This window comes from Bos indicus, chromosome 2, assembly GCF_029378745.1.
Source record: "Bos indicus isolate NIAB-ARS_2022 breed Sahiwal x Tharparkar chromosome 2, NIAB-ARS_B.indTharparkar_mat_pri_1.0, whole genome shotgun sequence".
Taxonomy (NCBI): domain Eukaryota; kingdom Metazoa; phylum Chordata; class Mammalia; order Artiodactyla; family Bovidae; genus Bos; species Bos indicus.
In genome coordinates, this window is record NC_091761.1 from 79,835,818 (window position 1) to 79,860,642 (window position 24,825).

A 24,825-nucleotide genomic window follows, 5' to 3' on the forward strand; every position below is an offset into this window, starting at 1 on the left:
GTTTCCAGTGTTCCCCCATCTATTTGCCATGAAGTGATGGGACCAGATGCCATGATCTTAGTTAAAAGAAGACAAGATTTGCCATTTTGTACGAAGTCTATATTGCTTGTTTTGTCAGCAGCCAGCTAGTAAAAGTGTAAGACGCTTTGGGTTAATTATTACCTTGAAAAAGTCATAGGATCACTTGAGCCCATTGTGTACCCAGGAAGTGGGGGGAAAGCCCAATAACTTACTCTATCTTTCTAAGAGAGGTGTGCTGTAAAACTTGTCTTCATCTCATTTGAAAGCTATGTGTTTCTGAGATTAGTGTCATTAGGAGAGAGGTGTTAAAAAAGAGAAAATGGCAAACATTTACTTAAGTAGAGAAGATAAAATATGGATGCATATCCAGATTTTTGGCTGATGTGAAGTACTGTTTCTACTATTTGTTAATGCTTATTGATCTCATAAAATTTATACATTTACATTCGAGGATTTTGGACCTAATGTTATGAACTTAAAATGTTTGGAAACCTGTTGCTTTCATTAATAGCTATAGATACTTGTTTATAGTTATGGCAGTAAAAGGCAATTCAGACTGTGCAGAAAATATGGTACAAGTCTCAAGGGATTTTATTTCCTAAAAAGCATACAGATGTATTGGGTTGGTCAAAAAGTTCATTTGGGTTCTTCCATATGATCTTACAGGAAAACCTGAACAAACTTTTTGGTAATCCAATACTAAGAAGAAGCCTCAAGATTTCAAGTGTGCATATATACCTGAGGGAACTGTAAGGACAGGAGACAAAATTGTCCTGTTCACAGTAACGTATCAGGAGCCTTGGGTGATATCTGGCATACAGTAGGTGCTCAGTAAATGCTGGAGACGAGGATGGAATTGGTTAAATATAGGTAGGCTCTGTGTTTTCCTGCTTTATTATTTGGGTCATATCCATGATCTTACGTATGCAGCTCTCAGTGATTTATCATGTGTGTGCCAATGTCTAAACAAAAAGACAAATTACTTAATTCTCTGTGCCTTCATTTCTTTATCTTTGAAATGAGGGTAATAGTGCTGATGTCATAGAATTGTGATGAGTTGTGAATAATTTGTTAACATCCAAAGCGCTTGTAACAGGGCCTGGCATGTAGTAAGCACTCAGTAAACGTTAGCTTCTTTTCATTGTACTTATTTGTTGATGGTCTCTAGCTCCCAGACCAATATATACCCTATAATAACAGAGACTTAGTTTGTATGGTTGCTGAATGACAGTAACTAAAATAGTGTCTGATGTCTATTATATAATTGTTGAATTAACTACATGTAAGTACCTAGTGTGCAACAAGTACAATTCGACACAGAGAAATTTATTGAATAATAAAGCTGCTTCTTCATTGGATAATTTTATCTGAAAATTCTATGCTAATCATTTAAAAATACTTTATCTAAATCCCAGAAAGGCTAACAGAATTGTTGGTAATCAAACTTCTCTGTTGCTGATGTCTGTTCAGCTTGAAAAAAGTAACACAATCCTGTGATTATGAACGAAAGCAAATGTTGAAGTTGGTGTGTGGTCCAGTTATGATTACTGCCCAGTAAACCACCCCAGGCTTAGTGGAGTAAAACAACACCCTGTCATATGCTCTTGGATTCTGTGGGTCAAGAATTCAGATGGAGTCAGCAGAGCTGGCTTGTCACTACAGCATATGGAGCTTCAGCTGCATGGACTTTCCCAGTGTTGGGGAAGACTTACACAAATGGTGGGGGTCATAGTCCTCTGGGGTCTTTGTCATTCACATGTCAGGCTTCTGTGCTGGGATCATTTAAGGACTGGGCTCAGCTAGACTGAGGGCCATCTACGTGTAGCCATGGGTGGTTTGGGCTTCTCACGGCAGGCTGGCTAGGTTCTGAGAGGGAGTGCCCCAAAAGGGAACATACTGACATACTGAAAGAACCAGGAAGAAGCCCGAGGAACCTGGGAAATCGTACAGTGTTACTTTGACACTCTTCAGTCCATGTAGGCACAAGTTTGCTCACTTTCAGTGCTGGGGGATGTGGACTGCACCTCTCAGTGGGAAGAGTGTGGAAAGAATCGGTGACCATTTTATTTTAAAAAGCCTAAACCCAATGGATTGTTTACAGAAATGGCCACAACAGTGTTTCAGCTTGGATCCACCCTCTGCAGTAGTCCCTTCTCTCATGACATAAGGCTTGGCTGTGAGATTTGTTTTGGTCAGTGGAACAACTCACAAATATGGTGCACTGACAAACTTGAAAATTGGTTCTTTGCTGGGACTTGTCCTCTCTTGCTTCTCTGGGGAACTGTCTCATCACCTTCATGTGTATGAACCTGGGTGAGTCAGCTGGATGATGAGAGACGCATGGAATGAACCAGCAGACGTATGAGTTGAGAGCATCTTAGGTCAGCCAGCTGCCAGCCAACCTGGGTTAGATCAGAAGAACTACAAAGCTAGCTCTCAGACTCATGAGTTAATAAATGATATTGGTCTAAGCTGGTAGGTTTTGGGACCTTTGCTATGCAGTGGAAAGTAAATAACTAAGACAGAAGTCTAATAAGTAATGTGCTTTCCCCACACAGTTTGGAAACACATGAGAAATAGGCATAGGAATCAAGCTGCAGAGAAGGCAGCTTTATTACTGTAGAGGCAAGGTTGAAGAAAGTGATTTGGTTTATCACCAAGAGGGGTGCTAGTAGTCCTCTGGCAGGTGGGCAGGTATCGACCACACTGAGCAGCCCCTGGGGAGTGGAGCAGAATGTGCACAGTGTGGGGAACCAGAGGACTGAGCTGTACACACATGCCCATTTCTTCTCCAAACTTCGCTGCTCAGAGGTGTATTTCCTCCTGCCAAGCGGAGGAGTGAGTCAGGGTCTCCTGGGCTGGGGAGTTAATTGCAGAAAATCCTTCCACATGGACTCAGAAAGCAGGAATAAATGCCCACCTTACTTACTAGAAAGATGAGGGGGATGGGTAGAAGGAATTGCTTTGAATTCCTTTTCTTTTACATTTCTTTTGAATTTTTGATGCAATTAATTTATGTGCTATCTCATGGCTTGCTGTTTAGTCCATATGTATGGCGCACTCATGCCATTTTGTAGCATATGGAATATAATTTTACTCTTTTTAAGTTGTTTGAGGTTTATAGCTTTTTTTCTTCCTTTTACATTATACCTTTGGCTTAATTGATGATGAGTGGGTGACTGGGAGCAGAACTGCTTGTTACAACACTTCCTAAAGGAAACTTGAATCTGCTTTGTTTTTGGTGGGTGGGTGGGTGTGTGTGTGTCTGTGTGTGTCTGTGTGTGTGTGTGTGTGTGTGTCTGTGTGTGTGTCTGTGTGTGTGTGTTATGTATTGAGGTGGAATTGGGGACTTTCCTGTACATGAATCAGTTCTCAACAGCTAGTGACTATTCAAGGTCTGTTTTTATAAATAAATAGGGTCTGTTTGTAATCTGTCTTCTTTAGAGTCAAAATTCATCAAAATTTGATGTACTGAGGCAGTACATCACCTAGTTTATAATTCAAGGCTGGGCTTTTTTAGCACTTTGACATTTAATACCCCTCCAGAAGACAGAAATAATCCACCATTGGTTGTGAAGTATCTGTAGCAATAAAGCTGAAATTTCAGAGAGCAATTCTGTTCCTCTGTAATGGATGGCTTTATATAAAAGTAGATGCTTTGTCTCATTTTTACTTTGGTATTCTTTCTTATATAAAAATATGTTTACCATGAAAAGAAAAGACTGCATGTTTATCATGAAATAAGACTACATACAATACTATAGAAGAAACCAGGTGTTCACATATGTCTAAATTAACCTCAGATTAAGAAATGAATTGGGATTTATTAGAATAGTGTGTGTAATAATAAGATATTGTGGACTAGATATTTCATTAATTTTATTTCAGGGTTGGGCATCAAATTTTAGATTCCGATACATAGACACATGAGTAATTTTTCAGTTATTAGATAAATTTTAAATTTGTATTAGAAAAAAATCCGTGGTGAAAATGCATAAGTGCTATATATATGGAACCAGATTCTAGCAAAAAACCCATAGTTAATCAGGTAGATAATAAGGCACATTTTCTTAGGGTTTCAAACCCCAAATTGGTTTTTTATGTGTAGACACTGAGAGCCCTTTCACAACTTTTAATGCAACATGTCCAGCTATCTTTGGTACTGATTTATCACTTTAGGATTCTGACTTTTGAGTTAGAACTTTAAGCTGATTTCTTAAAAATGAAAATGCTGCGTGGAGGTGGAGATATGGGAAAAAACTGTCATACCAGGTGTTTGAGGGCTTGCAAAGTCTGGGACATGTAGCCACACAGAGGTCTGTGTGAGACCCGGGCTGAAAGAGAGCCCTGGAGTGAGCACCCATGTCTGCTTTCTTTTAGTATAATACATGGGCACAGGGAGTGATTTGTAAGAAGATATTTGCCCCATCTTTTTTACTTTAAAGCTTGTCTTTAGTGAAACTTCCTAATTGTCAATCTTGAGGGTAATGTTTTATATTTCCAAAAATACACTGTAGAGTTGATTTTAGAATATATACCCCAATGTATGAACAAACATTTGTTCATAATCCAAGTTTTTCATTGAAATTACCATCAGTTATGCCCAGTAAATCACTGGTTATTTGACATTTTTTCTTCAGGGATGGTGATCCAAGGCAGCAGAGTCCATATGGAGATAAATGTTGTTACTTAGGTGGCAGGTCCTTAATTACTGCTAACTGTATCATTTCGCATTAGGGAAGGGACATAGATCCATTGAAAAAGCCGTGTGTGTGTGTGTGTGTTTGTGCACGTGTGTGCGTGCATGCACTTGCATTTGCTCTGTCGTGTCCGACTCTTTGTGACCATATGGTCTGTAGCCCACCAGGCTTCTCTGCCCATGGAATTTTCCAGGCAAGAATAGTGGAGTGGGTTGCCATTTCCTATTCCAGGGGATCTTCCTGACCCAGGGATTGAACCTGTGTCTCTTGTGTCTCCTCCATTGGCAGGCAGATTCTTTACCACTGTGCCACCTGGGAAGTCCTCAGTGCCACTCACTTTTTTCTAGTGTGTATCTGTGGAGAGGAGCAGGGCTCATTGTCATTCCTGCCTTACAAGCAAAACAGGCAAAGCTGATTCTTCTATAAGCTTTAATCAAGATCTTGGACCATTTCTTTTTTCTTTTCTGTCCAGGAAGAGAGATTATATGTCAAGTAAAGAAACTTTGATCCTGCTATCTAATCCTTTAACTGTTATACTCCAAGTAATGCGAAATTTTTTCTTCTTTGAAACCACTACTTGTTCTTTTATTCCTTGGCTTATTAAAAGACTTTCTTTTTTAACAGGTGCAAACATGGACATTTTACTTCTTTCATTTCTTGTGCCTTAGGGAGGTTGTCTCAGTGCCAGGCACATGTATCAGCTATGAACTAGCAAGTAATTAGTCAAAACTAAGAAAGCCCCTCAGTTGGTCTGGTGCTGTTAATAGTCAGGTGTCAGTGTCATGGTGGAGTCAGGGGGGAAGTTCTGATTCCAGAATTTCTTTGTCCCTTCCCATTGCTTTTCCCCTTTAGAATGTCTTCATAGGTTTCTTTCTTCCCTTTAAACTTAAATTTATATCAGATATCAAATGGGCTTCCCTAGTGGCTCAGACAGTAAAGAATCTGCCTGCAGAGCAGGAGACATGAATTTGATCCCTGAGTTAGGAAGATTCCCTGGAGAAGGGATTGGCTACCCACTCCAGTATTCTTGCCTGGGAAATCCCATGGACAGAAGAGCCTGGTGGGCGATGGTCCATGGGGTCGTAAAGAGTCAGACACAACTGAGTGATGAACACTTTCACTTATATCAAATTTAATATGAACTTAGATTTATGTCTTGAGGGAGGAATGTAGCTTCACTGGAATATATGGAATATATGGAGATTATTTTACTGTCTTCTCTATTAAATATCTGGTGTATCCTGTACTCCTTTTTATTAAGTTGTTAGCAGAGCTGCAGTCTTGTTAGCAGTGGTAGCAGAAGCATCTAAAACAAAAGAGGAGGCCGTGGCAGTGTTTTGCTTTGCCTTAAGTCAGGGTCATACTTAAATAAATTTAAATGTTCAGGTGGCAAGTCCTTAGAGTGAATTGAATTTATTTGAGTAATTATTTGATATGGCTTCATGCTGTTAGGTTATGTTGGTGCACGCACATTTAAAAAATAGAATAGGGAATGGCTTTAAGCACTAGTAAATTATTTGGGAGCAAACATTTTCCTGATTACTTTTCTGCCTCGAAGCTTATAACTTAAAGAAAAGTCATAAAGAAATAAGCTCTGGGATAATCGACATAGCATTTTACGTGGTAAAACCCTTAACTGCTTTGTAGTAAAAGGCTCTCACTTTGTGATCAAGTTGTTTAGGTGAAGTCAAACATTTTTTGTGAAGAATAGTCTCAGCCTTTCCAAGTGTTTATGGATTTAGCATTCTGTTTGAAAGAAAATTATAAAGCGCATAAGCAGGATACCTTAGTCTCCTAAAGCTTTGCATTCTGGCTCTGTCGCTTAGTAACAATGTGTTGCCTCGTTTTCTCATCTACAATATGGGGCTTGTAAAATCAACTTCAGAGGAGGTATGATAATAAATGAAAAGTATTGAATGCGGAGCAAAAGGTCAGTGAAAGTTTCCTTGTACTTCCCCTCCTGCACTTTTTCTTTTAAACTCAGGTTGTATTATGTTTCAGATTTGAATGTGATAGTGATCACTGATTATATCAGGATGTGTGGTACAAGGAGTATACTGGCCAGCATTCCTTTCCACACTGCATAAGCGGATATCATTCATTAACTTGGTGACTGTTATCTGCTGAATCATACAACCATCACTGTTTCTAAGCTCCCCATTGTGTGTGAGCATGTGTTCAAATGTGCCAAACATGAGGCTGGCCATGTTGCTGTTGCACAGCGTGTCCCTGTCACGGGCTCTGAAGTTGATTTCGTGTCTTGAAGTAAGTAGTACAGTTTGCTTGTGGAGTGTAACTGGGTGAGTGGCACTGAACAGTTGTTCGTCATCATCATTGAGGTGCCCCGTGAGGCGAGGGCAGCATAGTGGGATTCTTGGTGCTATGGGGAGAGCCTGGGTTTTGCAGGCTTTCACAGGTGAAGGACACATGGTCATTCTGCCTTTCTCATCCCCACCTTCTGCTGTCTCTCTCAAGGGTGTTGGCAGCCCACCTTAGACAAAGCTGCTGCCCTTGGTTTGAGTGGTGAGAGTGATTGAGACAGTTGTAGGTGTGACAGTTGTAGGTCCAGAGGAAGAAGGTCTTCAGGTGTGTAGTCGGTGCTGGGCTCATCCCAGGTAATTCTGTCATATGGTGGGTGAGCAGTAAGTGAGCTTCATGAAAGGATGAAGTAAACTGGAGCATTTGTTTCTGTTTTTCATGTAGTTACTTTCTTCTAGGCTTGAGGAATTAGGATTAGTTAGTGTCTCAATGCGGAGAAGGCAATGGCACCCCACTCCAGTACTCTTGCCTGGAAAATCCCATGGACGGAGCAGCCTGGTAGGCTGTAGTCCATTGGGTCGCTAAGAGTTGGACACGACTGAACGACTTCACTTCACTTTTCACTTTCATGCATTGGAGAAGGAAATGGCAACCCACTCCAGTGTTCTTGCCTGGAGAATCCCAGGGACAGGGGAGCCTGGTGGGCTGCCGTCTCTGGGGTCGCACAGAGTTGGACATGACTGAAGAGACTTAGCAGCAGCAGCAGTGTCTCAGTGAAGACTCTGCCCAGGCACTGAGTTCTTTCTTCTAAAACTGTGCTGGTACTCTTAGGACCCCAGAGGAGCTTGGTCCATGATGAGTGCCATCATATACTTTTATCCTTACCTGTTTTGTTTATTCTGTCTGCTGCCTTGGATGTCAGTATTTATTGATTGAAATGTTTAGTCCTTAGACATGATGACTATTAAACAATCCTTTTTTGAGTTTTATGTCACTTGTGCTTTTCAGTTTCAGTTTTTTTGGCTAAATATGAAGTCTTCATTACTCTCCATCTGTGATTTGAGGGCATTTGCAGTTGTCCAAGTCAAGTAAGAGCTGAAGGTGAAATCTCTGCAGCATCTTATTCTTAATAATTTTTGTATTTACATGTTTTTGTTCTTTCTGTCAACTTTATGTATCCTCTTAACCTATCTCTTCATTCTTACAAACGGCCTCATGTATTTGGAGCACCCTAGGACGTCCCTGTTCACTGAATCAACACTTTTTAACTCTCCCTAAACTCCTCCTCTTGTGCTGGTAAGGTTTCCAGAAATATGAGTTAAGAAGTTTAGGGAAAAGTCCCTGTGAAATTGCACACTGTACTCTCCTTTACTAATTTTTTGGATAATGTTTAGATTTCAGTCTGATGGTAAATCGAATGTGTCTGTTCTCTAGAATTAGTGCTCAATAATGGGATCACTGATGCATAATTTTATAAGTAAATTTGGCCTTTGACCACAGAATCCAGACCCTCTTTTATATTGCTGGTCAGTGATAAACAGGACTCTAGGTAGGAATATTCTCTGCAGTTGTACTTTGCCACTCTCTGTTTCTGCCACAGTGGTGCCTTTCTGGTTGGCTTGCTGGTATTCATCCCTTCCTTTCTCCCTGTCTGCCTCCCTCCCTTCCTGAACATTTGATAATATGTAAATTACAGCATGAAAAAATTATCCAGCATCAATGAAAGTATACTGTCAGATAACACCAGATTCCATTAAATGAGAACCATCTTTCATTCTTTAAGACTTCAAGAGATCAAAGAGGTTTGCTTCTCTTATGCCAGGTAGCACTGGGGTCAGATGGCTTGATTTCAAATCTTTCTTAAGCACTTGAACTATCAGTTTTTTCATCTGTGAAGTTATACCTTACAAAATGATGAGGATTCAATGACATAATGTCTATAAAGCACTTAGCATAAAATATCAAAAATATTTAATTTGTTATCATTATAACTCTTCAGTGAATTCTTAACTGAATGGCTGCATTTCCTTACTTGGACTTGTAATACTACATATTGAAGAACCTAATGTCATCAGGTTGCACTAGTAGTAAAGAACCCTCCTGCCGATGCAGGAGATGCAGGAAACTTGGGTTTGATCCCTGGATGGAAAGATCCCCTGGAGGGGATGGCAAACCACTCTGGTATTCATGGCTGGAGAATCCCATGGACAGAGGAGCCTGGCAGGCTACAGTCCATAGGATTGCAAGGAGTTGGACACGACTGAAGCAACTTAGCATGCATGCAGTGTCATCATATATAAAATCAAGAGAATATTATTATAAAAGCTGTGTTGTCTTTAATCAGCTTGTTGATTGTATTGTTAAACTTATTTTGCATATTCACTATTGTTCACCCGGAAGCTGGTTTGTTTAATTTAGTGGTTCTAGTTAGAGTTGTGCTTCTTCCTGAAAGTAGAACTGAAAATGTAGCTTCTGTTATTACTTTATTAGTACAAAACAGAAAATGAAAAAGAAAGTTGAGGGGGAAGAGAAAGAAGCACAGTGTATTTGAAAGTGAGATTAATGCTGTATTATGCTTTTGATTCTTTTTCTCTTTAGATCTTTTAGAGAAATCTCGAGTTGTTAAGCAGCCAAGAGGCGAAAGAAACTTCCATGTGTTTTATCAGCTGCTTTCTGGTGCCTCTGAAGAGCTTCTCAGTAAGTCCCTGTTTTTGTGTTTTAATTTAATTTTTACTATTGCAGCATCCAAAGAAGAAGTGTCCCTTATGATTTTCCTCTTTTTCTCTTAAAAGTTTTCCATAATTCCACTTGAAGGGAAGAACACGATGGGTTGGCTTCTACCGCCTTACAGTCTTTGGTATCTGTCTCTGTAGTACCTCACCAGGTACTGGAACGTGTCTCAGATGCATTGCTAAAAGAGCTAAAAGTTGGGGGAGGGACTCATTATCAATTAAAAAAAAATAAAATGGAAGACTATAATTTGTGTTTCAGATGGGTTGCTAAAAGAGCTAAAAATTGGGGGAGAGGCTCATTATCTATTAAAAAAAAATGGAAGAATATAATTAGTCCACTTGGAGAGAAGTTAGCAGGGAGCAGTAGATGAGTATAATCATATAAAAACATACTACTCAGTGACAATTTAAAAATAGTGGAAAAGACATTTGCAACTGATACAAGAGATAAAAATATGACCTTTAGATATTTTAGAGAATTATTATAAGTCCATCAGGAGAGTATCCAGTAGTCAGTAACTAAGTGATGAAAAGTTTTGAACAAATAGTTTAAACAAAAAGAGCTATGGAAAATCAACACACTTGGGGAAAAAATTACCCTCATACTCAGTTCAGTTCAGTCACTCAGTCATGTCCGATGCTTTGCGATCCTGTGGACAGCAGCACGCCAGGCCTCCCTGTCTATCACCAACTCCTGGAGTTTACTTAAACTCAAGTCCATTGAGTTGGTGATGCCATCCAACCATCTCATCCTCTGTCATCCCCTTCTCCTCCCACCTTCAGTCTTTCCCAGCACCAGGGTCTTTTCCAGTGAGTCAGTTCTTCACATCAGGTGGCCAAAGTATTGGAGTTTCAGCTTCAGTATCAGTCCGTTCAATGACTGTTCAGGACGGATTTCCTTTAGGATGGACTGGTTGGATCTCCGTGCAGTCCAAGGGACTCTCTCAAGAGTCTTCTCCAGCACCACAGTTCAAAAGCATCAATTCTTCGGCACTCAGCCATCTTCACAGTCCAACTCTCACATCCATACGTGATTACTAGAAAAACCATAGCCTTGACTAGTTGGACCTTTGTTGACAAAGTAATGTCTCTGCTTTTTAATATGCTGTCTAGGTTGGTCATAACTTTTCTTCCAAGGAGCAAGCATCTTTTAATTTCATGGCTGCAGTCACCATCTGCAGTGATTTTGGAGCCCCAAAAAATGAAGTTTGTCACTGTTTCCACTGTTTCCCCATCTATTTGCCATGAAGTGATGGGACAGGATGTCATGATCTTAGTTTTCTGAATGTTGAGTTTTAAGCCAACTTTTTCATTCTCCTTTTTTACTTTCATCAAGAGGTTCTTTAGTCCTTCTTCACTTTCTGCCATAAGGGTGGTGTCATCTGTGTATCTGAAGTTATTGAATTTCTCCTGGCAATCTTGATTCCAGCTTGTGCTTCATCCAGCCTGGCATTTCTCATGATGTACTCTGCATATAAGTTAAATAGGCAGGATGACAGTATACAGCCCTGACATATTCCTTTTCTAATTTGGAACCTGTTGATCCATGTCCAGTTCTAACTGTTGCTTCCTGACCTGCATACAGATTTCTCAGGAGGTAGGTCAGGTGGTCTGGTATTCTCATCTCTTGAAGAATTTTCCACAGTTTGTTGTGATCCTCACAGTCAAAGGCTTTGGCATAGTCAATAAAGCAGAAGTAGATGTTAATTATCCACAAATGTAAATTGAAGCAGCACTGAAGTAGCCCCTACACATGTTATTAGCTAAAGTTATTGAAGAGGATAAAGCTAGCAGAGTTGTCAGGACTGATCAATCTATCTAGAGCTTCTGAGTATCACTTCAAAGTGAGGACTTTTTCCTGGGGGACTAGTTGGCAAAGCAGAAGAAGTCATAAAATGATCAGACTTTGCTGCCCAGGCACACCACTTTTTGGATTACATCCCAATGGAATCATTCAAAAGAATCCAAAGAATATTTTGTGTGAAGACATTTATCACTGGCTTTTATTTATTATAACAAACTGGAGAAAATCCAAGTGTCCAACAGTGGGAGAATCACTAGGCAGACATCATATGTTATAAGGAAACAGCTCATTGAAGATAAATAATCCAAATATGGAAAGGGCCTGCAAAAAAAAAAAAGTTTGAAATATGTACACATGATAAAGGTGATTTTGGACAAATACTATTACTGATATATTTGAGTTGATACCATTTATTTCTGTTCTTTTGGTTCAATGCATAGTATGAAAGTCTTTTATCTGAAGGGTTAAAGGAATGAGATGTTAAAGATGATTAGATTTATTGAAGTAACTTATCAACTCATATGTGTGATTCAATAGATAAGCTTAAACTTGAGCGGGATTTCAGCAGATATAACTACCTGAGTCTGGACTCGGCCAAAGTTAATGGAGTGGATGATGCAGCAAATTTCAGAACCGTTAGGGTAAGATGTAATACTTTTATTACTCTTTAAAATGGGTAATGTTATATTGCTCAATCAGAATTGTTAAAGTTTGGACTTTTCTTTGATTCCTAACTCATGCTCCCAAAGGTTTTATAATTATAGTATTTATTGTATTTTTATTAGTTTGATATTTTACTAGCTCAATAGTCATACGGTATTGAGAAGGCCAGGCTTTATTGGAGCATGCAATTTTACTGTTTATCAAAAGGAGCTTTCTTATCTATTTTGGGGTTTGACTTTTTATATTGTACTGAAATTCCAAATGTATTTATAACCAATGCTCAGTAGTTAATTTCCACATTTGAAAACTGTCCTACAATCATGTTAAGTCAAATCTATTTTTCAGACAGAAAGTCATGTTTATATATAGTTTTTGAAAAATCTTCCATAAAACAGAATAATTAGCATTTGTGTTCATTAGAAAAAAAAATCATTTTAAATTAAATTCTGCTTTCTATGTTTCTGAGGCACTTGGAAAGTTGCTTCTATTAGGAAATGATCCTGCTAACTGTTATTTACATCCAGATGATACAGCTGCAATAGTGGCAGGGGTGGGCATAGGCTGGATTATAGATAAAATAAGATTGGAATCAGTTCATCTTTAGGGGTGAGTGAATATAACATGTGGTTCTTTTCCTGCTCTCTAGACTTGTGTATGTTTGAAATTTCTAGAATGATAAATCTTATAGTACTCCCATTGCTGTGTAACCTAGTCATTATAAATAAATAGGTAGATTGACTGGGGTGGGGGGAAGTAAATAAGTAAGCAAGCAAACTGGGCTGTTCTCCAAAAAGAAAACGTTTCTTGAGAGTATCATTTTTTCTAAGTTGTCTGAACAGCCTCATATGGAAGCCTGTTGATCCCTGGTCATGATTTTAAGTTTGGGACCAGTTCTGTGATTACTTTGCTTGGCAAATCATTGGCACACAATAAAAATTTATGACTGGACGAATGTTCCTTATTACCCATAGTTCCTGGAATTGAGCACTTCACCTTTGCAAACCACAGTTTTTCTCATATGTAAAATAAATGAGGAGGTTTTTTGGTAGGGGATTACGTAAGGTTTTTTGCTTGGTTTTGTTTCTAGCAGCAGAACACCAGTATGAAAACACACACACACACAGCTGCTGACACACACATGCACGCGCACACACACACACACACACACACAGAGCTGCTGTGGTTGGAATTGGAGTGGGAACCGAGGGCTCAGCTCTCCACCTTCTCTCCCTCTATCTTCCTCTTTGCCACAGCCCGTGAAATACCCCAGGGCTCCTTGAATCAGAATTTGAAACCACTGAGCAAGATAGAGCCCCTCATTGGTGCTAATTCAGTTCATTCATTGTTAGGTTGGCCACAAGTTCGTTCAGATTTTTCCATATGATGTTAGTTTTGCCTTTTGGAAAGTTTACTCTGGGACACTTTGTCTTTTTGATTTTTTTTCAGAGGCGAGTCTGTTTTATGATTTATTTTTTTTTAAATAATAGAGAACTTCAGACAGAAAACAGTTGCTTTTTCTCCCCTAGAATGCCATGCAGATTGTGGGTTTCATGGACCATGAAGCTGAGTCTGTGTTGGAGGTGGTGGCTGCGGTGTTGAAGCTGGGGAACATTGAGTTCAAGCCTGAATCGCGAGTGAATGGCTTAGATGAAAGCAAGATCAAAGATAAAAATGGTAAGTCAGTGGAGGACGGGCCCTGTTGAGAAAAACTGACTTTGAACTTCTGCCCAGTTTTTAATGTAGAAAGTAAAACTTACTTTGAGTTGAAAAAACTTTCTAGTGAAACCGAGCAGAAATGTAATTACAGCTCAGTCTGAAGTCTTTTAATTTATATATTTTACACTGATTGATTTGAAAATGATTTAGAAAGAACGCTGTAAGCCTTGAAAGTGATTGATTATTAGCAGCAGATATGCAGTAACTCTTTGTGACCATTCCCCCTACAACAGAGTTAAAAGAAATTTGCGAGCTGACCGGCATTGACCAGTCAGTTCTAGAGCGAGCTTTCAGCTTCCGAACAGTTGAGGCCAAGCAAGAGAAAGTTTCAACTACACTGAATGTGGCTCAGGTGGGTGAAACATAATGTCTAGAAGGGAGTTTTTAAAGTCTTCAGAATCTTGTATAAGTGGAAACAAAAATTTTATTTTTCAGGCTATTATCCTGTCGTATTATATTCTAGGCATTGTTTTAGGCACTAGGGGTACAGAGTAAACTAAACACACAAAGATCCCTGCCTTTGTGGAGCTTAAAATTTTGTCAGGAGGAGCCAGACAAAGCAGTAGACCTAGAAAATTCATATAGCAAGCTAGCAGGTGATAAGTGCAATGGACAGAGAAGAAAGTAGAGCAGAGTAAGGGGGACCCATAGTGTTCAGGGCAGAGGGGTTGAGTGAGCTGAGAAATAGCTGGAGAGTTGTGAGCACAGGTGGTATGATCTGCCTTGTAAGGGGTCATTCTGGCTGCAGTATAGACAGCAGAATGTAAGGGACAGAGGGTGTCTTAGTCACTTTGGCTGCTTTAACAGAATACTGTATTCTCTTTAAACAAAAACAGTTATTTTTCACAGTTCTTGAGGCTGGAAGGCTGAGATTAGAGTGCCAACATAGTGGAATTTGTGCTGAGGGCCCTCTTCCTTATATACAGACACCTGCCTACTTACTGTGTCCTCACATGGCAGAGAGAAGGAGTGAGCAAATGTGAGCTTTGGTGTCTTCATCCCTTTTTAAGGGTATTGGTCCCATTATGGGGACTCCAGCCTCACCACCACATCTAAATCTAACTGCCTTTTAAAGGCCCCCACCTCCAAATACCGTCACACTGGGGCTTCAACATATGGATTTGAGGGAGGGGGATACACATTCATAACTCAGGGGAGCGCACAGTTGTGTGCTAACCCAGAGTCAATAGTGGCTTTTGAACCAGATGGCGGCAGTGGAATGAGAAGTATATTTTGAAAGGGGATGCAATAAGATTTGCTGATGCGTTGATATGTGTGAGATGAAAGACAGAGAAGAGTCAAGGGTGACTCCCAACATTTTTGGCCCAAGCACCATTATTGATTTGGAGAAGACAGTGGGGGAAGCTGGCTGTGGTTAAATGACCAGATTGGCTTCCCTGCCTTTCTTACTGTTCCCCCTCCACCCTCCACACTTAGGCCAGTGGAGTCTTTCTAAGACACAAGTCTGAGTTGCTTATGTCTTTTCTCCTTTGGTTCAAGGATGGATGAACAGATGTATTCCAGCATGCTTGTATATGTAGGAGCTTGTATAGACCTTTTCAGTATAAACGCTTTGTTCTATGGCTTAGACACTGTCCCACCAGTCACTGTTGATCTGGGCTAGAATTAAACGGTTAACTCAGGATTTTTCCCACTCAGGCCTGTTCTGTCTAGCTGTATTTTCATCCTCCTTGTAAGTAGCCTTAAGCATCTGCAAGACATAGAGTGGGCTTAGTCTGCCTCTCTACTGCTCTGAGCTAGACTTTCTTACTAACCCAAAACACATACATGCTTTTAGCTTTCTTTCAACATTGATTTCTTACTTAAGATGAGCAGTTTTGACTATGAAAATACTATAGCTTTATAATTATGTAAATTTGAAGTGTAACAATCCTTTTCTAGCTATAACTGCTATGTGTCCTTCTTCCTAAGTTACTACTACTGCTACCATGTCTGTCCTTGTCCACCTCACTCATTCAGAGTCAGATGGTGAGTCACTTGCCTCATCAAGAAAAATTGGTTGAGAGCCCACACAGCGGAAGCCTCCGGGTAGACCATTAGTAGGGACCTAAGAACATGATTTCTGAGCCAGTCTTTGAATGATTAGATGTATAAAGAATAGACGAAATGGTATTTCAAAAAGAAAAGTGTGAGAGGAGCCAGGTTTGGAGTACATAGTAGAAAAGAGTTGATCAGGCTTGGTTAAGGCTATAAATATGTAAAGAGGATTCAGAGCTACATGGCTAGAAATGATGTCAGAGCGGATTGTGTGCAACAGCGGTTCTCCAACTTGAGGGTGCATGAGAATCACCTGGAGGCTTTCTTAGACACGGTTTGCAGGTCATACTCCCTGCAGTGTTTGGTTCAGTAGGTCTGAGGTAGGATGGGAGAATTTGCATTTCTAACAAATTCCCAGTTGCCGCTGCTGCTGCTACGGTCCATCCCGAGGTCCCATTTTGAGAATATTTCAACAGAGTGGGGATGGTGAAGTATATAGTGATGCGGTGAGAAAACATCTGTTTAAGAGGCCCTTTAGGAATATTTCATATATATTATATATATATGGAATATATATGGATGTATTTCTGTCTTTTTAGTGTGTGTTTTATTCTTGCATTTTAATGATCCTGTACAGAAATCAGACCCAGGTGCCTCTTACATTTATAATTTTGGGTCACCTTGCATTACAGGGTAAAACTTTCCCCCATTCTTTTAACCATTGACATAAAAAATTGGCTTGAGATCTCAGATTATTCAGCTTCTTATTCTAGTTTTTTTATTGGTGTTGTAGGATTCATGGAGTTTGTTTCCACAAGTCTTATGGCCTAAAAGATTTTTATTCCTACAAGATGTGATTTGTTTTATTACCTTTTCCTCATGACTTCAATTCTTGGGCCCCATTATCATCTTTACTGCTCTATGCCTCATTTTCCCCAAGGCATTTAGATCTTTCCCCAGATGGAATGACTAATATTGAAATAACAGAAACTCAAGACAGAGTTATTATTCAGCTTCTACCACATACTTGAACCTTGGCTCCCAGAGTCCCTGTCATCTGACCCTAAATGACTTCTCCCAGTTTATTCCCTGATAGTTCTCTAAATGCCATACTCATTTCTACCTGGGGTCTTTGCTCCTGCTTATCCATGTAATTGCTAATTCCTTCTGCTGTCTAGATGGTCCTTGAATTGTACCTCATCTAGGAAGCCTTCTGCAATCATAAAGCCCCGATTATTCCTTCTCTGAACTTGTTTTTCTCCTGCAAACTCCTTTAGAACTTGCCCTTTGATTGTTTGACCTCCTATATTCCTCTCTAAGCTCCCGGAAGGTGGGCCCCATGCCATGCATCTCTGTGTCTCCACTTACCCTACTGTCCTGGGTCACTCCTGATACTGGACATCATCTTGGAAGCAGATTCCTCCTGGGGTTTTTCTCTAAGAGCTTCATCAACTGCAGAAACAGTCATGTCATTTGTGCTTAGAATCTGAGATGGCGAGTCTGTGCACTCGGCGTCTTCCCTTATTTCTACACACCTTACTCATGATCCTTATATGGGAATAATCCGTCCTTTGGAGGATGTTACTGTGGAGATGAGGTGGCAGCAGTCAGACCCAAGAAACTACAGGTAGCAAACTGACATCCGTGAGGCCAGATACAGCTCAGTAGGTGTACTTTATTTGATGAATATTTGAGGAAATTGTAGTTTTGGCTTATTTGTTTTTGGCTTATTTGTGTTAGCTTGCTTTTTAAATTTTGAAGTTGAGTTCCTTTAACCTGGAATGCAGTTTCCATCTCGCTTGGACCCCACTATTTCCCGTTGATTTCTATTGTGCAGTCCCTAAAAGCATCTGAGTTTGAGACTTCTAAATAAGTTTTTGAACAAAACAAGGACGATTAAGATTGTCAGTGGTTACACTTTAAAAAATATAGAGCAGTTTACCAGAATAAGTTGTCAGTATTCATTCAGTTGCATACTGAAACAGTGGTTTGTTTATAGCAAATTGCATACGGTTAGGAGAGCTGGATGATGTGATGATGAAATAGGGTCTGTTTATAAATAAGTAGTGTTTGGAAATGACTTGAACTTATAAGAAGAAAGGGGAAAGGATTAAGAAAGAATTACCTAGGTTTATGAAGCCATAGAAGAGGACAAGGACACTTCAAAATATACCTGCAGACACTAGGCACTTAAATTATCTATTTAAAAAAAAAAAAAAAAAAACAGAACAAAACCTAGAAGAAAGGGTATTGGAGAAAGACCAGTCTTCTAAATTAAACATTCTGTCTTTGTGTCAGCATTTTATAAACATTTTCTTCTGTGGAATTATTCCCTCTGCCTCCCAGCCCCCACCCCATGTATAGTATCGGACGGTCAGGCTTTATTTTTTTACCAACGTCTAGGTGAATTTTCTAACCCATATTGAAGTAGCTGCCTGAGACTTAGGGAGACGGGTTTGGGATTAGCATGGAAGTATCAGATAAAGGGAAAAGGTACTCTCTTCCCAGCTGTAGTATGTTACCATGGAGTGAGTCTGTTATTAAAGTTGTCACACTTCATTTAAAGAAGAATTGTAGAGAAAGAATGTTCACATAATCTAGTATATTGTGTTCTTTATAAAATAAAAATGATTCATTTGAACTGTAATGCCCAACTTTCTGTTTATAAACAATGGAGTACACACATATGTCTAGTATTAAAAACAGCAACAGAACCTCTTGTTTCCTGGGGCCTATCTCTTCTTGGGCTCCTGCTCCCCGTTTCCAGGCCTGTCCCCAGAGCAATGGTATCAGACGTATCACTAGTACTCCTGCATACCCTTGGCAGCCTGGATGTTTGCTTAGGGTCTGTTAGGTCTCCTGACCAAACCCAACTTTCTCCAACCTTTGTATTCTAAATCAAGGTCAGAGAGACGTCCATGTCTTCTACCTATTCTTTGTTAAGTAGCTGTGAACAGCTTTCAAACAGACAACCGAGTGAAAGCACTTTATTTTTATTATACAAAGTATTATCCAACAACATGTTGTTACACTGCTTATTACGAAAGTTTTTTTAAATGCTCAAAAGACTGATTGATGAAAAATAATTAGAGAGCTCATCAGTCAAAACCATTTTCAGTATATTTCCTTTGAGTTTCCTACATCTAATAGTTAAAAAAAATAGTTGTTATTATAATAAATGTATACTTTTTATTATCACAAAGCACAATAGGGATTTTTCATTTCATTATCTGATTTTTATAACAGTCATTCTGTGATGGCTGTGTAACTTCCCTTCCACCAGGTGCTTGTTTATTTGTTTCACTATGCTTCTGTTGTTGGACATCTAAATTGCCTGTGATTTGTCTCTGTTCTATTAACACTGAGATGAACATCCTTGTGGAGAAAGCCTTTGCAGTGTTTAAAATTAATTTCCTGGGATGCAAAAAAGTATAATAACTGGGTATAAGCCATTTTCCCAGTTTTCTTAATGGCTTGACTGTTCATCCAGAGTACAATAAAAATGCTCTGAAAAGAAATTTGAAATAAAAGTTTTCAATATCATTTTAAAAGATCTTCATTATTTTGTTGAAATTAAGCATTGTGGTAATTGTGGGTATTGAGTTTTTCTTTCTTTTTAATAGGCTTATTATGCCCGTGATGCTCTGGCTAAAAACCTCTACAGCAGGTTGTTTTCATGGCTGGTAAATCGAATCAATGAAAGCATTAAGGTACTGAATCTCTATAAACAGATAAATAAATAATTGTAATAAGTGGTATGAAGAATATAAACATTAAGTTAAGGATATTTTAATTTTATAATCAGGTAATTGATTAGCACTTACCGAGATTGTTCCTTGAAAAGCATTTACCTTGCTTGGGATTGAAATTTGTCAGCAGTTCTGTTTTGTTTTGCATGCATGTTATGAGAAATCTCACCAATGAATAGTCTAATGGTATTTGCAGAGTTACTGCAGAAGAGAGCATCCTGGGTCCTGGCTGTGACTCATCTGGTGACTAGTTATGCACACTTGGCTGCAGAGGTCACTGGATCAGTCTAGCTATAATATGTTCTTCAGGAAAATGAAAGTATTGGACTAGATGGTTTTGAAAGACCCTATGATCTCTTTTTTTATAATTAAGCATCTAATTTAGCACCTGATAAAGAAAGCATAATGATTCCTTCTTTAAATCATCTATTATTAAAATTTTATAATCATATAAAATGATTATCATTTTATAATCAAAATAATAATCATCTATTAAAATTATATAAATTAAAATTTATATAATTAAAATATAAAATTAAATATAAGAAAAAGAAATTAAGAAAGACTTTAAATACTAAATTTGTTTAGAGTTTTCAAATAAACACTTTCAAATATAAACTGGCTTTCCTCTTTCATGTGTTTTAAAAAAACCTAAATTCTATTCTTCTAGGCCTGAGACACAATTAACTTGTAATCTATGTCTATAGTCCTTGTTATGCTTTTAGTGTTATATGTAATGCTTAAATTAACCCTTCAATTTGAAACTATTTTTAAGGCACAGACAAAAGTGAGAAAGAAAGTCATGGGTGTTTTGGACATTTATGGCTTCGAAATTTTTGAGGTGAGCTGCTTATTATTGTTATTATTATCTTTATTTTGTGAAACAATTGGAGATTAAATCATGTATTCTATAGACAGCATTTAATATAGTTAATATGACTCAATCTACAAATAACTTTTGTAAAGATGTAACAGTTGTATGTGTGTGTGTATGTGTTAAGAGCTGAGATCCAGTATTTTGGAGACTGTGCTGTTTTCTTGTATTAGTATTTGACTTTTGAAATTGCAAATTCAGAATTCTTACTGTGAAATTCCTAACAAAGTATATAGACGTTATGTCTGTAGTTATTAATATTTGTTCATTTGTAGGTTGCTTGAAAATCAGATAGGATGGTGCCATAAAAAAAGCCAGAAATGGGAGAGCCAGAGGCTGGCTGTGGCCTGGCCAGAGCTGGTTACTTCATCTCTGTAGGACTCAGGCAGAGAGTGTCTGCATTATGTGCTTTGTTGGGTCTTATCCAGGTCTCATCCAACTGTAATCTTATGACTTCTGCTGCACAGATTGAAAGAAATTTTTAGCTAAAAGTTCATAATGAAACTTTTTAAAAGACTCCATGTTCATTGCAAGTTAAATATTTAAACATGATAGACTTATATTAGAATTTCGTATTTACCCCCTTGCTAACTTTGGCATTTAGAAGCTGTTTTAAGGACCTGATGGCAACCCACTCCAGTGTTCTTGCCTGGAGAATCCCAGGGACGGGGGAGCCTGGTGGGCTGCCATCTCTGGGGTCGCACAGAGTTGGACACGACTGAAGCGACTTAGCAGCAGCAGTAGCAGCAGCAGGCATCCTTAAAGGACTCTCACTTAAAGTGAGACCTAAAGGAGCCTTACTTTTAGGACTGGTATTTTAGTTTGGTTCAGGAAAAATAATGAGTAGATCTTAACTCTCACCACCAGTAATTTGTGAATTCCTTTAAACAACGAGGCCCTACCCAGAGTGACCACCCGAAGAATTTACATGTTCCAAGTATCAGCGTCACAGGGTCACAAAAAAGACATCAGCTCGCTTCCTGCAGCTCAGCCAGGCCTTTCTAGTAAATGCCTTTTTCTTACAACATTGACTTTGGGGATCATGCCTTCTCCTTGCTTTATCATGTTCCATATTTAACAGCTAGAGGGAAATAATCATTGAGAACTGTCGATATGCAAGAATTGTAGTGTTATGTACATTGTCTGATTTAATTGCCACAATAGTCTCATGGAGTGGCTGCTATTATTTCTCCTTTTATTAAAAAAGCAGCAGCAGCAGAGCTTTGAAGGTCAAGTAACTATCCCAAGGTTATGTGGCTACTATATGTCAGACTCAGGACCTAAATCTTAGGCCTCTTTGATAAATAATTTAAAAAGCCCTTCTACTGGGCTTTTCTTTACTTTTCTCCCCAAACTCACATGTTCCCAGTATCTGGAGACGAAGAAAAAACCCAAATGCTTTAAGTCTCTGAAATGCTCCCTATTTCTGCACCTTTGTCATCATGCTAAGCTCCTGGGCATTGTAGGGCGCCTTCCCAGGGTTCATCTGTGTGCTGGTAGAAGAATGCAGGGGACCTTTGTGCTTCCTGCTGCCCTTGAAGACTGCCCTTCAGCACAGTGTTTGCTTATATTGGTGTCCTTTTAGCAGACTCTGAAAAGGAGAGCTCCTGGTCCCTTAGTAAGAGGAAGAATTTGGTATTTGTGCATGAGAAGGATTGCCTGAGTAGACTCAGAAGTCATGGTGCTAAAATTAATTTCTTTCCAGCAAAACCTCAGGTTACTGTCACTTGATGGGCACTAAATGTCAAGTCATTCTTCACCATTGGCAGGGAAAGTGGTTTCTTACCTAGCACATTGCTTATCTTCATTTAGATGGTTTCATGTGCAGGGCAAAAGTGGAGATCTCACTAGAAAGTTAGAAAAAAACTCTATTCATTGATATTTCTCAAATCAAATTAATTTTATTTTTGCTTTGGCAGAAAAAATTCATTGATCCTTGTCAATGGGCGAGCGTTTAGTGTCATGTCACAGTACATGGATCCTTTTTTTAAATAAGATAGTGGAGTCACGATAGAACACTGGGTTGGCTTCATCTTCCAGTAAGCTCTAATTAGCCTTGGGGAGACCTGCCGTGCCCTGTCCTCCTGAGTTAAACCTCATGAGCAGTTTGACCATGTGTAAGTGAGGGAGTCATTTCGCCAGGGTTTATTCAGTACCTCCAGTGAGCCAGAATGCTGGTGGTAAGCAAGGCAAAGATGTTCCTTGCCTGCATGGAGCTTATGGTCTTGGTCCTAAGATGGAGAGTCTGTTGCTGGCTGAGGACACATCCTCTCTTTGGTAGGAAGCTCTAATCAGGAAATTAGATTTCTTTTTTAAAGTGTTTATTATAGACCTAATTCGGCTTCCCTGGTGGCACAGTGGTAAAGAATCTGCCTACCAATGCAGGAGACACAGATTCGATTCCTCAGTTAGGAAGATCCTTTGCTAAAGGAAATGGCAACCCACTCCAGTATTCTTGCCTGGAGAATTACGTGGGACAGAGGAGGCTGGTGGGCTACAATCCATGCGGACTCAAAGAGTCTGACACAATTTAGTGACTAAACCAACGAACAACAAACAAGCAGACCTAATCATAACAGAATTTAGATGTTCCAAGTGGAAACTTCCTGTAACTTAGCACTGATTGGAACACCCTTTAGCAATCCAGGAATATTTTTCATTTATGGTTAATTCAGGTTTTTCTACAAGCCTACCTTTCCCAACATGCTTTCCTTCTGCAAGTTTTATCACCATTTTTCTCAACGTTGTTATAGTTATGGACTTTCTGAAAATGCCTGCATTATGTTTCTAAATGGCCTTCCTTTCTTCAGAAGAAAGTTCTGAAGTTCTCATGGCTAATTAGAGCTTCCTGGAAGATGAAGGCAACCCAATGTTCTATCATGACTCCAGTTCAGTAGTTCTCAAACTTAGCTACACGTTGGACTCACCTGGGGAACTTTGGAAAATTCAACTATCCGGGCTGCACCCCAGACCAATAGATCAGAACTTCTGGGTGTGGGGTCCAAGCAGCAGTATTTTCAAGCTCCCAGGTAATTCCAATGTGCCATCAAGGTTGCTCTTATAAACAGGAATCTTCAGTGTAAATTCCAAGCGTATATGGGGTCCTTGCCATTTGACCTCTGCACTACATGCCCTGCCTCACCCACAGTTCATCTTAACCTAAACCTAATCTGTGTGTATATAATGTTCCTAAAACCAAATCGGTTATATTTTACTCTTTTTAAACAGACCAGATCCAACCAGTCGTATGTCTACAGCAAATCTTATGATGTCCATAAAATCTTTAGAAGTTAATTTTCCTTCTCCATGCCGTAAATTAGTAAATGGGGACCCTCCCTGCCAATTTCTTGAGAGAATTAAGATTTGTTTTTCATTATAGTTAATTGTTCTCTCCATTTTCCTGTCTAAACCTTCTCAGTTAATCTTTCAGGCATCTTGATTTTTAACAATCTATGCATTAGTTCTTTTATAAATAAACTTATTTGGGGCAAAGGCAGAGAAGGGATTTGGTTGGGCTCTTTTAAGATACGTTTACCTCCTTTTTGATTCAGAATTAGAAAGTTTTTTGTTTTTTTTCTTTTAATGTATTCACACAAATACCCCAGATCCTATTATACATTTTTCTGGATTCTCAGCAAAATTGGAACATGTGGAAATGTCAGAGCTTATCAGGTTGAACACTAGGAACCCAGATAATTGAGGACGTAAAAGTATCATAAGCTCATGTGCAAGGGCTCAGAGGATGACCTAAGAAGAGGCATTAGAATCCGCATCAGTGCAAAAATGAAAATTTCAGTGATATTTTATACTCAAGTGAAAATAAACTCATAGAATATAGAGAAAATTCTTTATTTTTTATTCAGTGAATTAAGGTCCTGCCTTTTGGAAAGCCCTGGGCATCACTTTAAAAATTGTACAGGACTAGAAGGAATTTTTTTTAAATGTTTCTAATTCTGCCTCTTGACCCTACTGACAGTTCCCATGAGAATGTTTTTCAGCTGAGCTGGTGGAAACCTTTCATTTACTTTGGTCTGTCTCTAAACGGAAGAGGGAAACTGATGCATTAAACCATGGGATGATGACACATGCGTTTGACTGCAAAACATTCCAGTCTCAGCTGGGTGAATGGCTCAGCCTTGCTGGCCACACGTGATCTGATGTTAGTTTGGAAAACAGATTAGTGGAACATTGATACCAAAATAAGGTGAAATGAATTAAAGTTCATTGAGGAGAAAAATCTAGCTATACATCCTGGTAGAATGTATTCAGTTTTGCAAAGGAAGAGAATTATAATCCAGACACTCCAAAT

At 39.0% G+C, this 24,825-nt stretch overlaps 1 protein-coding gene across 4 annotated transcripts in view; it reads left to right on the plus strand.

Moving 5' to 3' along the window:
• MYO1B (myosin IB) overlaps positions 1–24,825 on the plus strand; it is a 199,171-nt gene that overhangs the window by 128,326 nt on the left and 46,020 nt on the right. For all 4 annotated transcript variants that reach the window (XM_019974173.2, XM_019974180.2, XM_070769490.1 and 1 more), the window contains exons 8-13: positions 9,579–9,677; positions 12,054–12,157; positions 13,706–13,853; positions 14,129–14,247; positions 19,517–19,603; positions 20,418–20,483. In XM_019974173.2, coding sequence (XP_019829732.2) covers positions 9,579–9,677; positions 12,054–12,157; positions 13,706–13,853; positions 14,129–14,247; positions 19,517–19,603; positions 20,418–20,483 — 623 coding nt within the window. The remainder of the gene's footprint in view (positions 1–9,578; positions 9,678–12,053; positions 12,158–13,705; positions 13,854–14,128; positions 14,248–19,516; positions 19,604–20,417; positions 20,484–24,825) is intronic.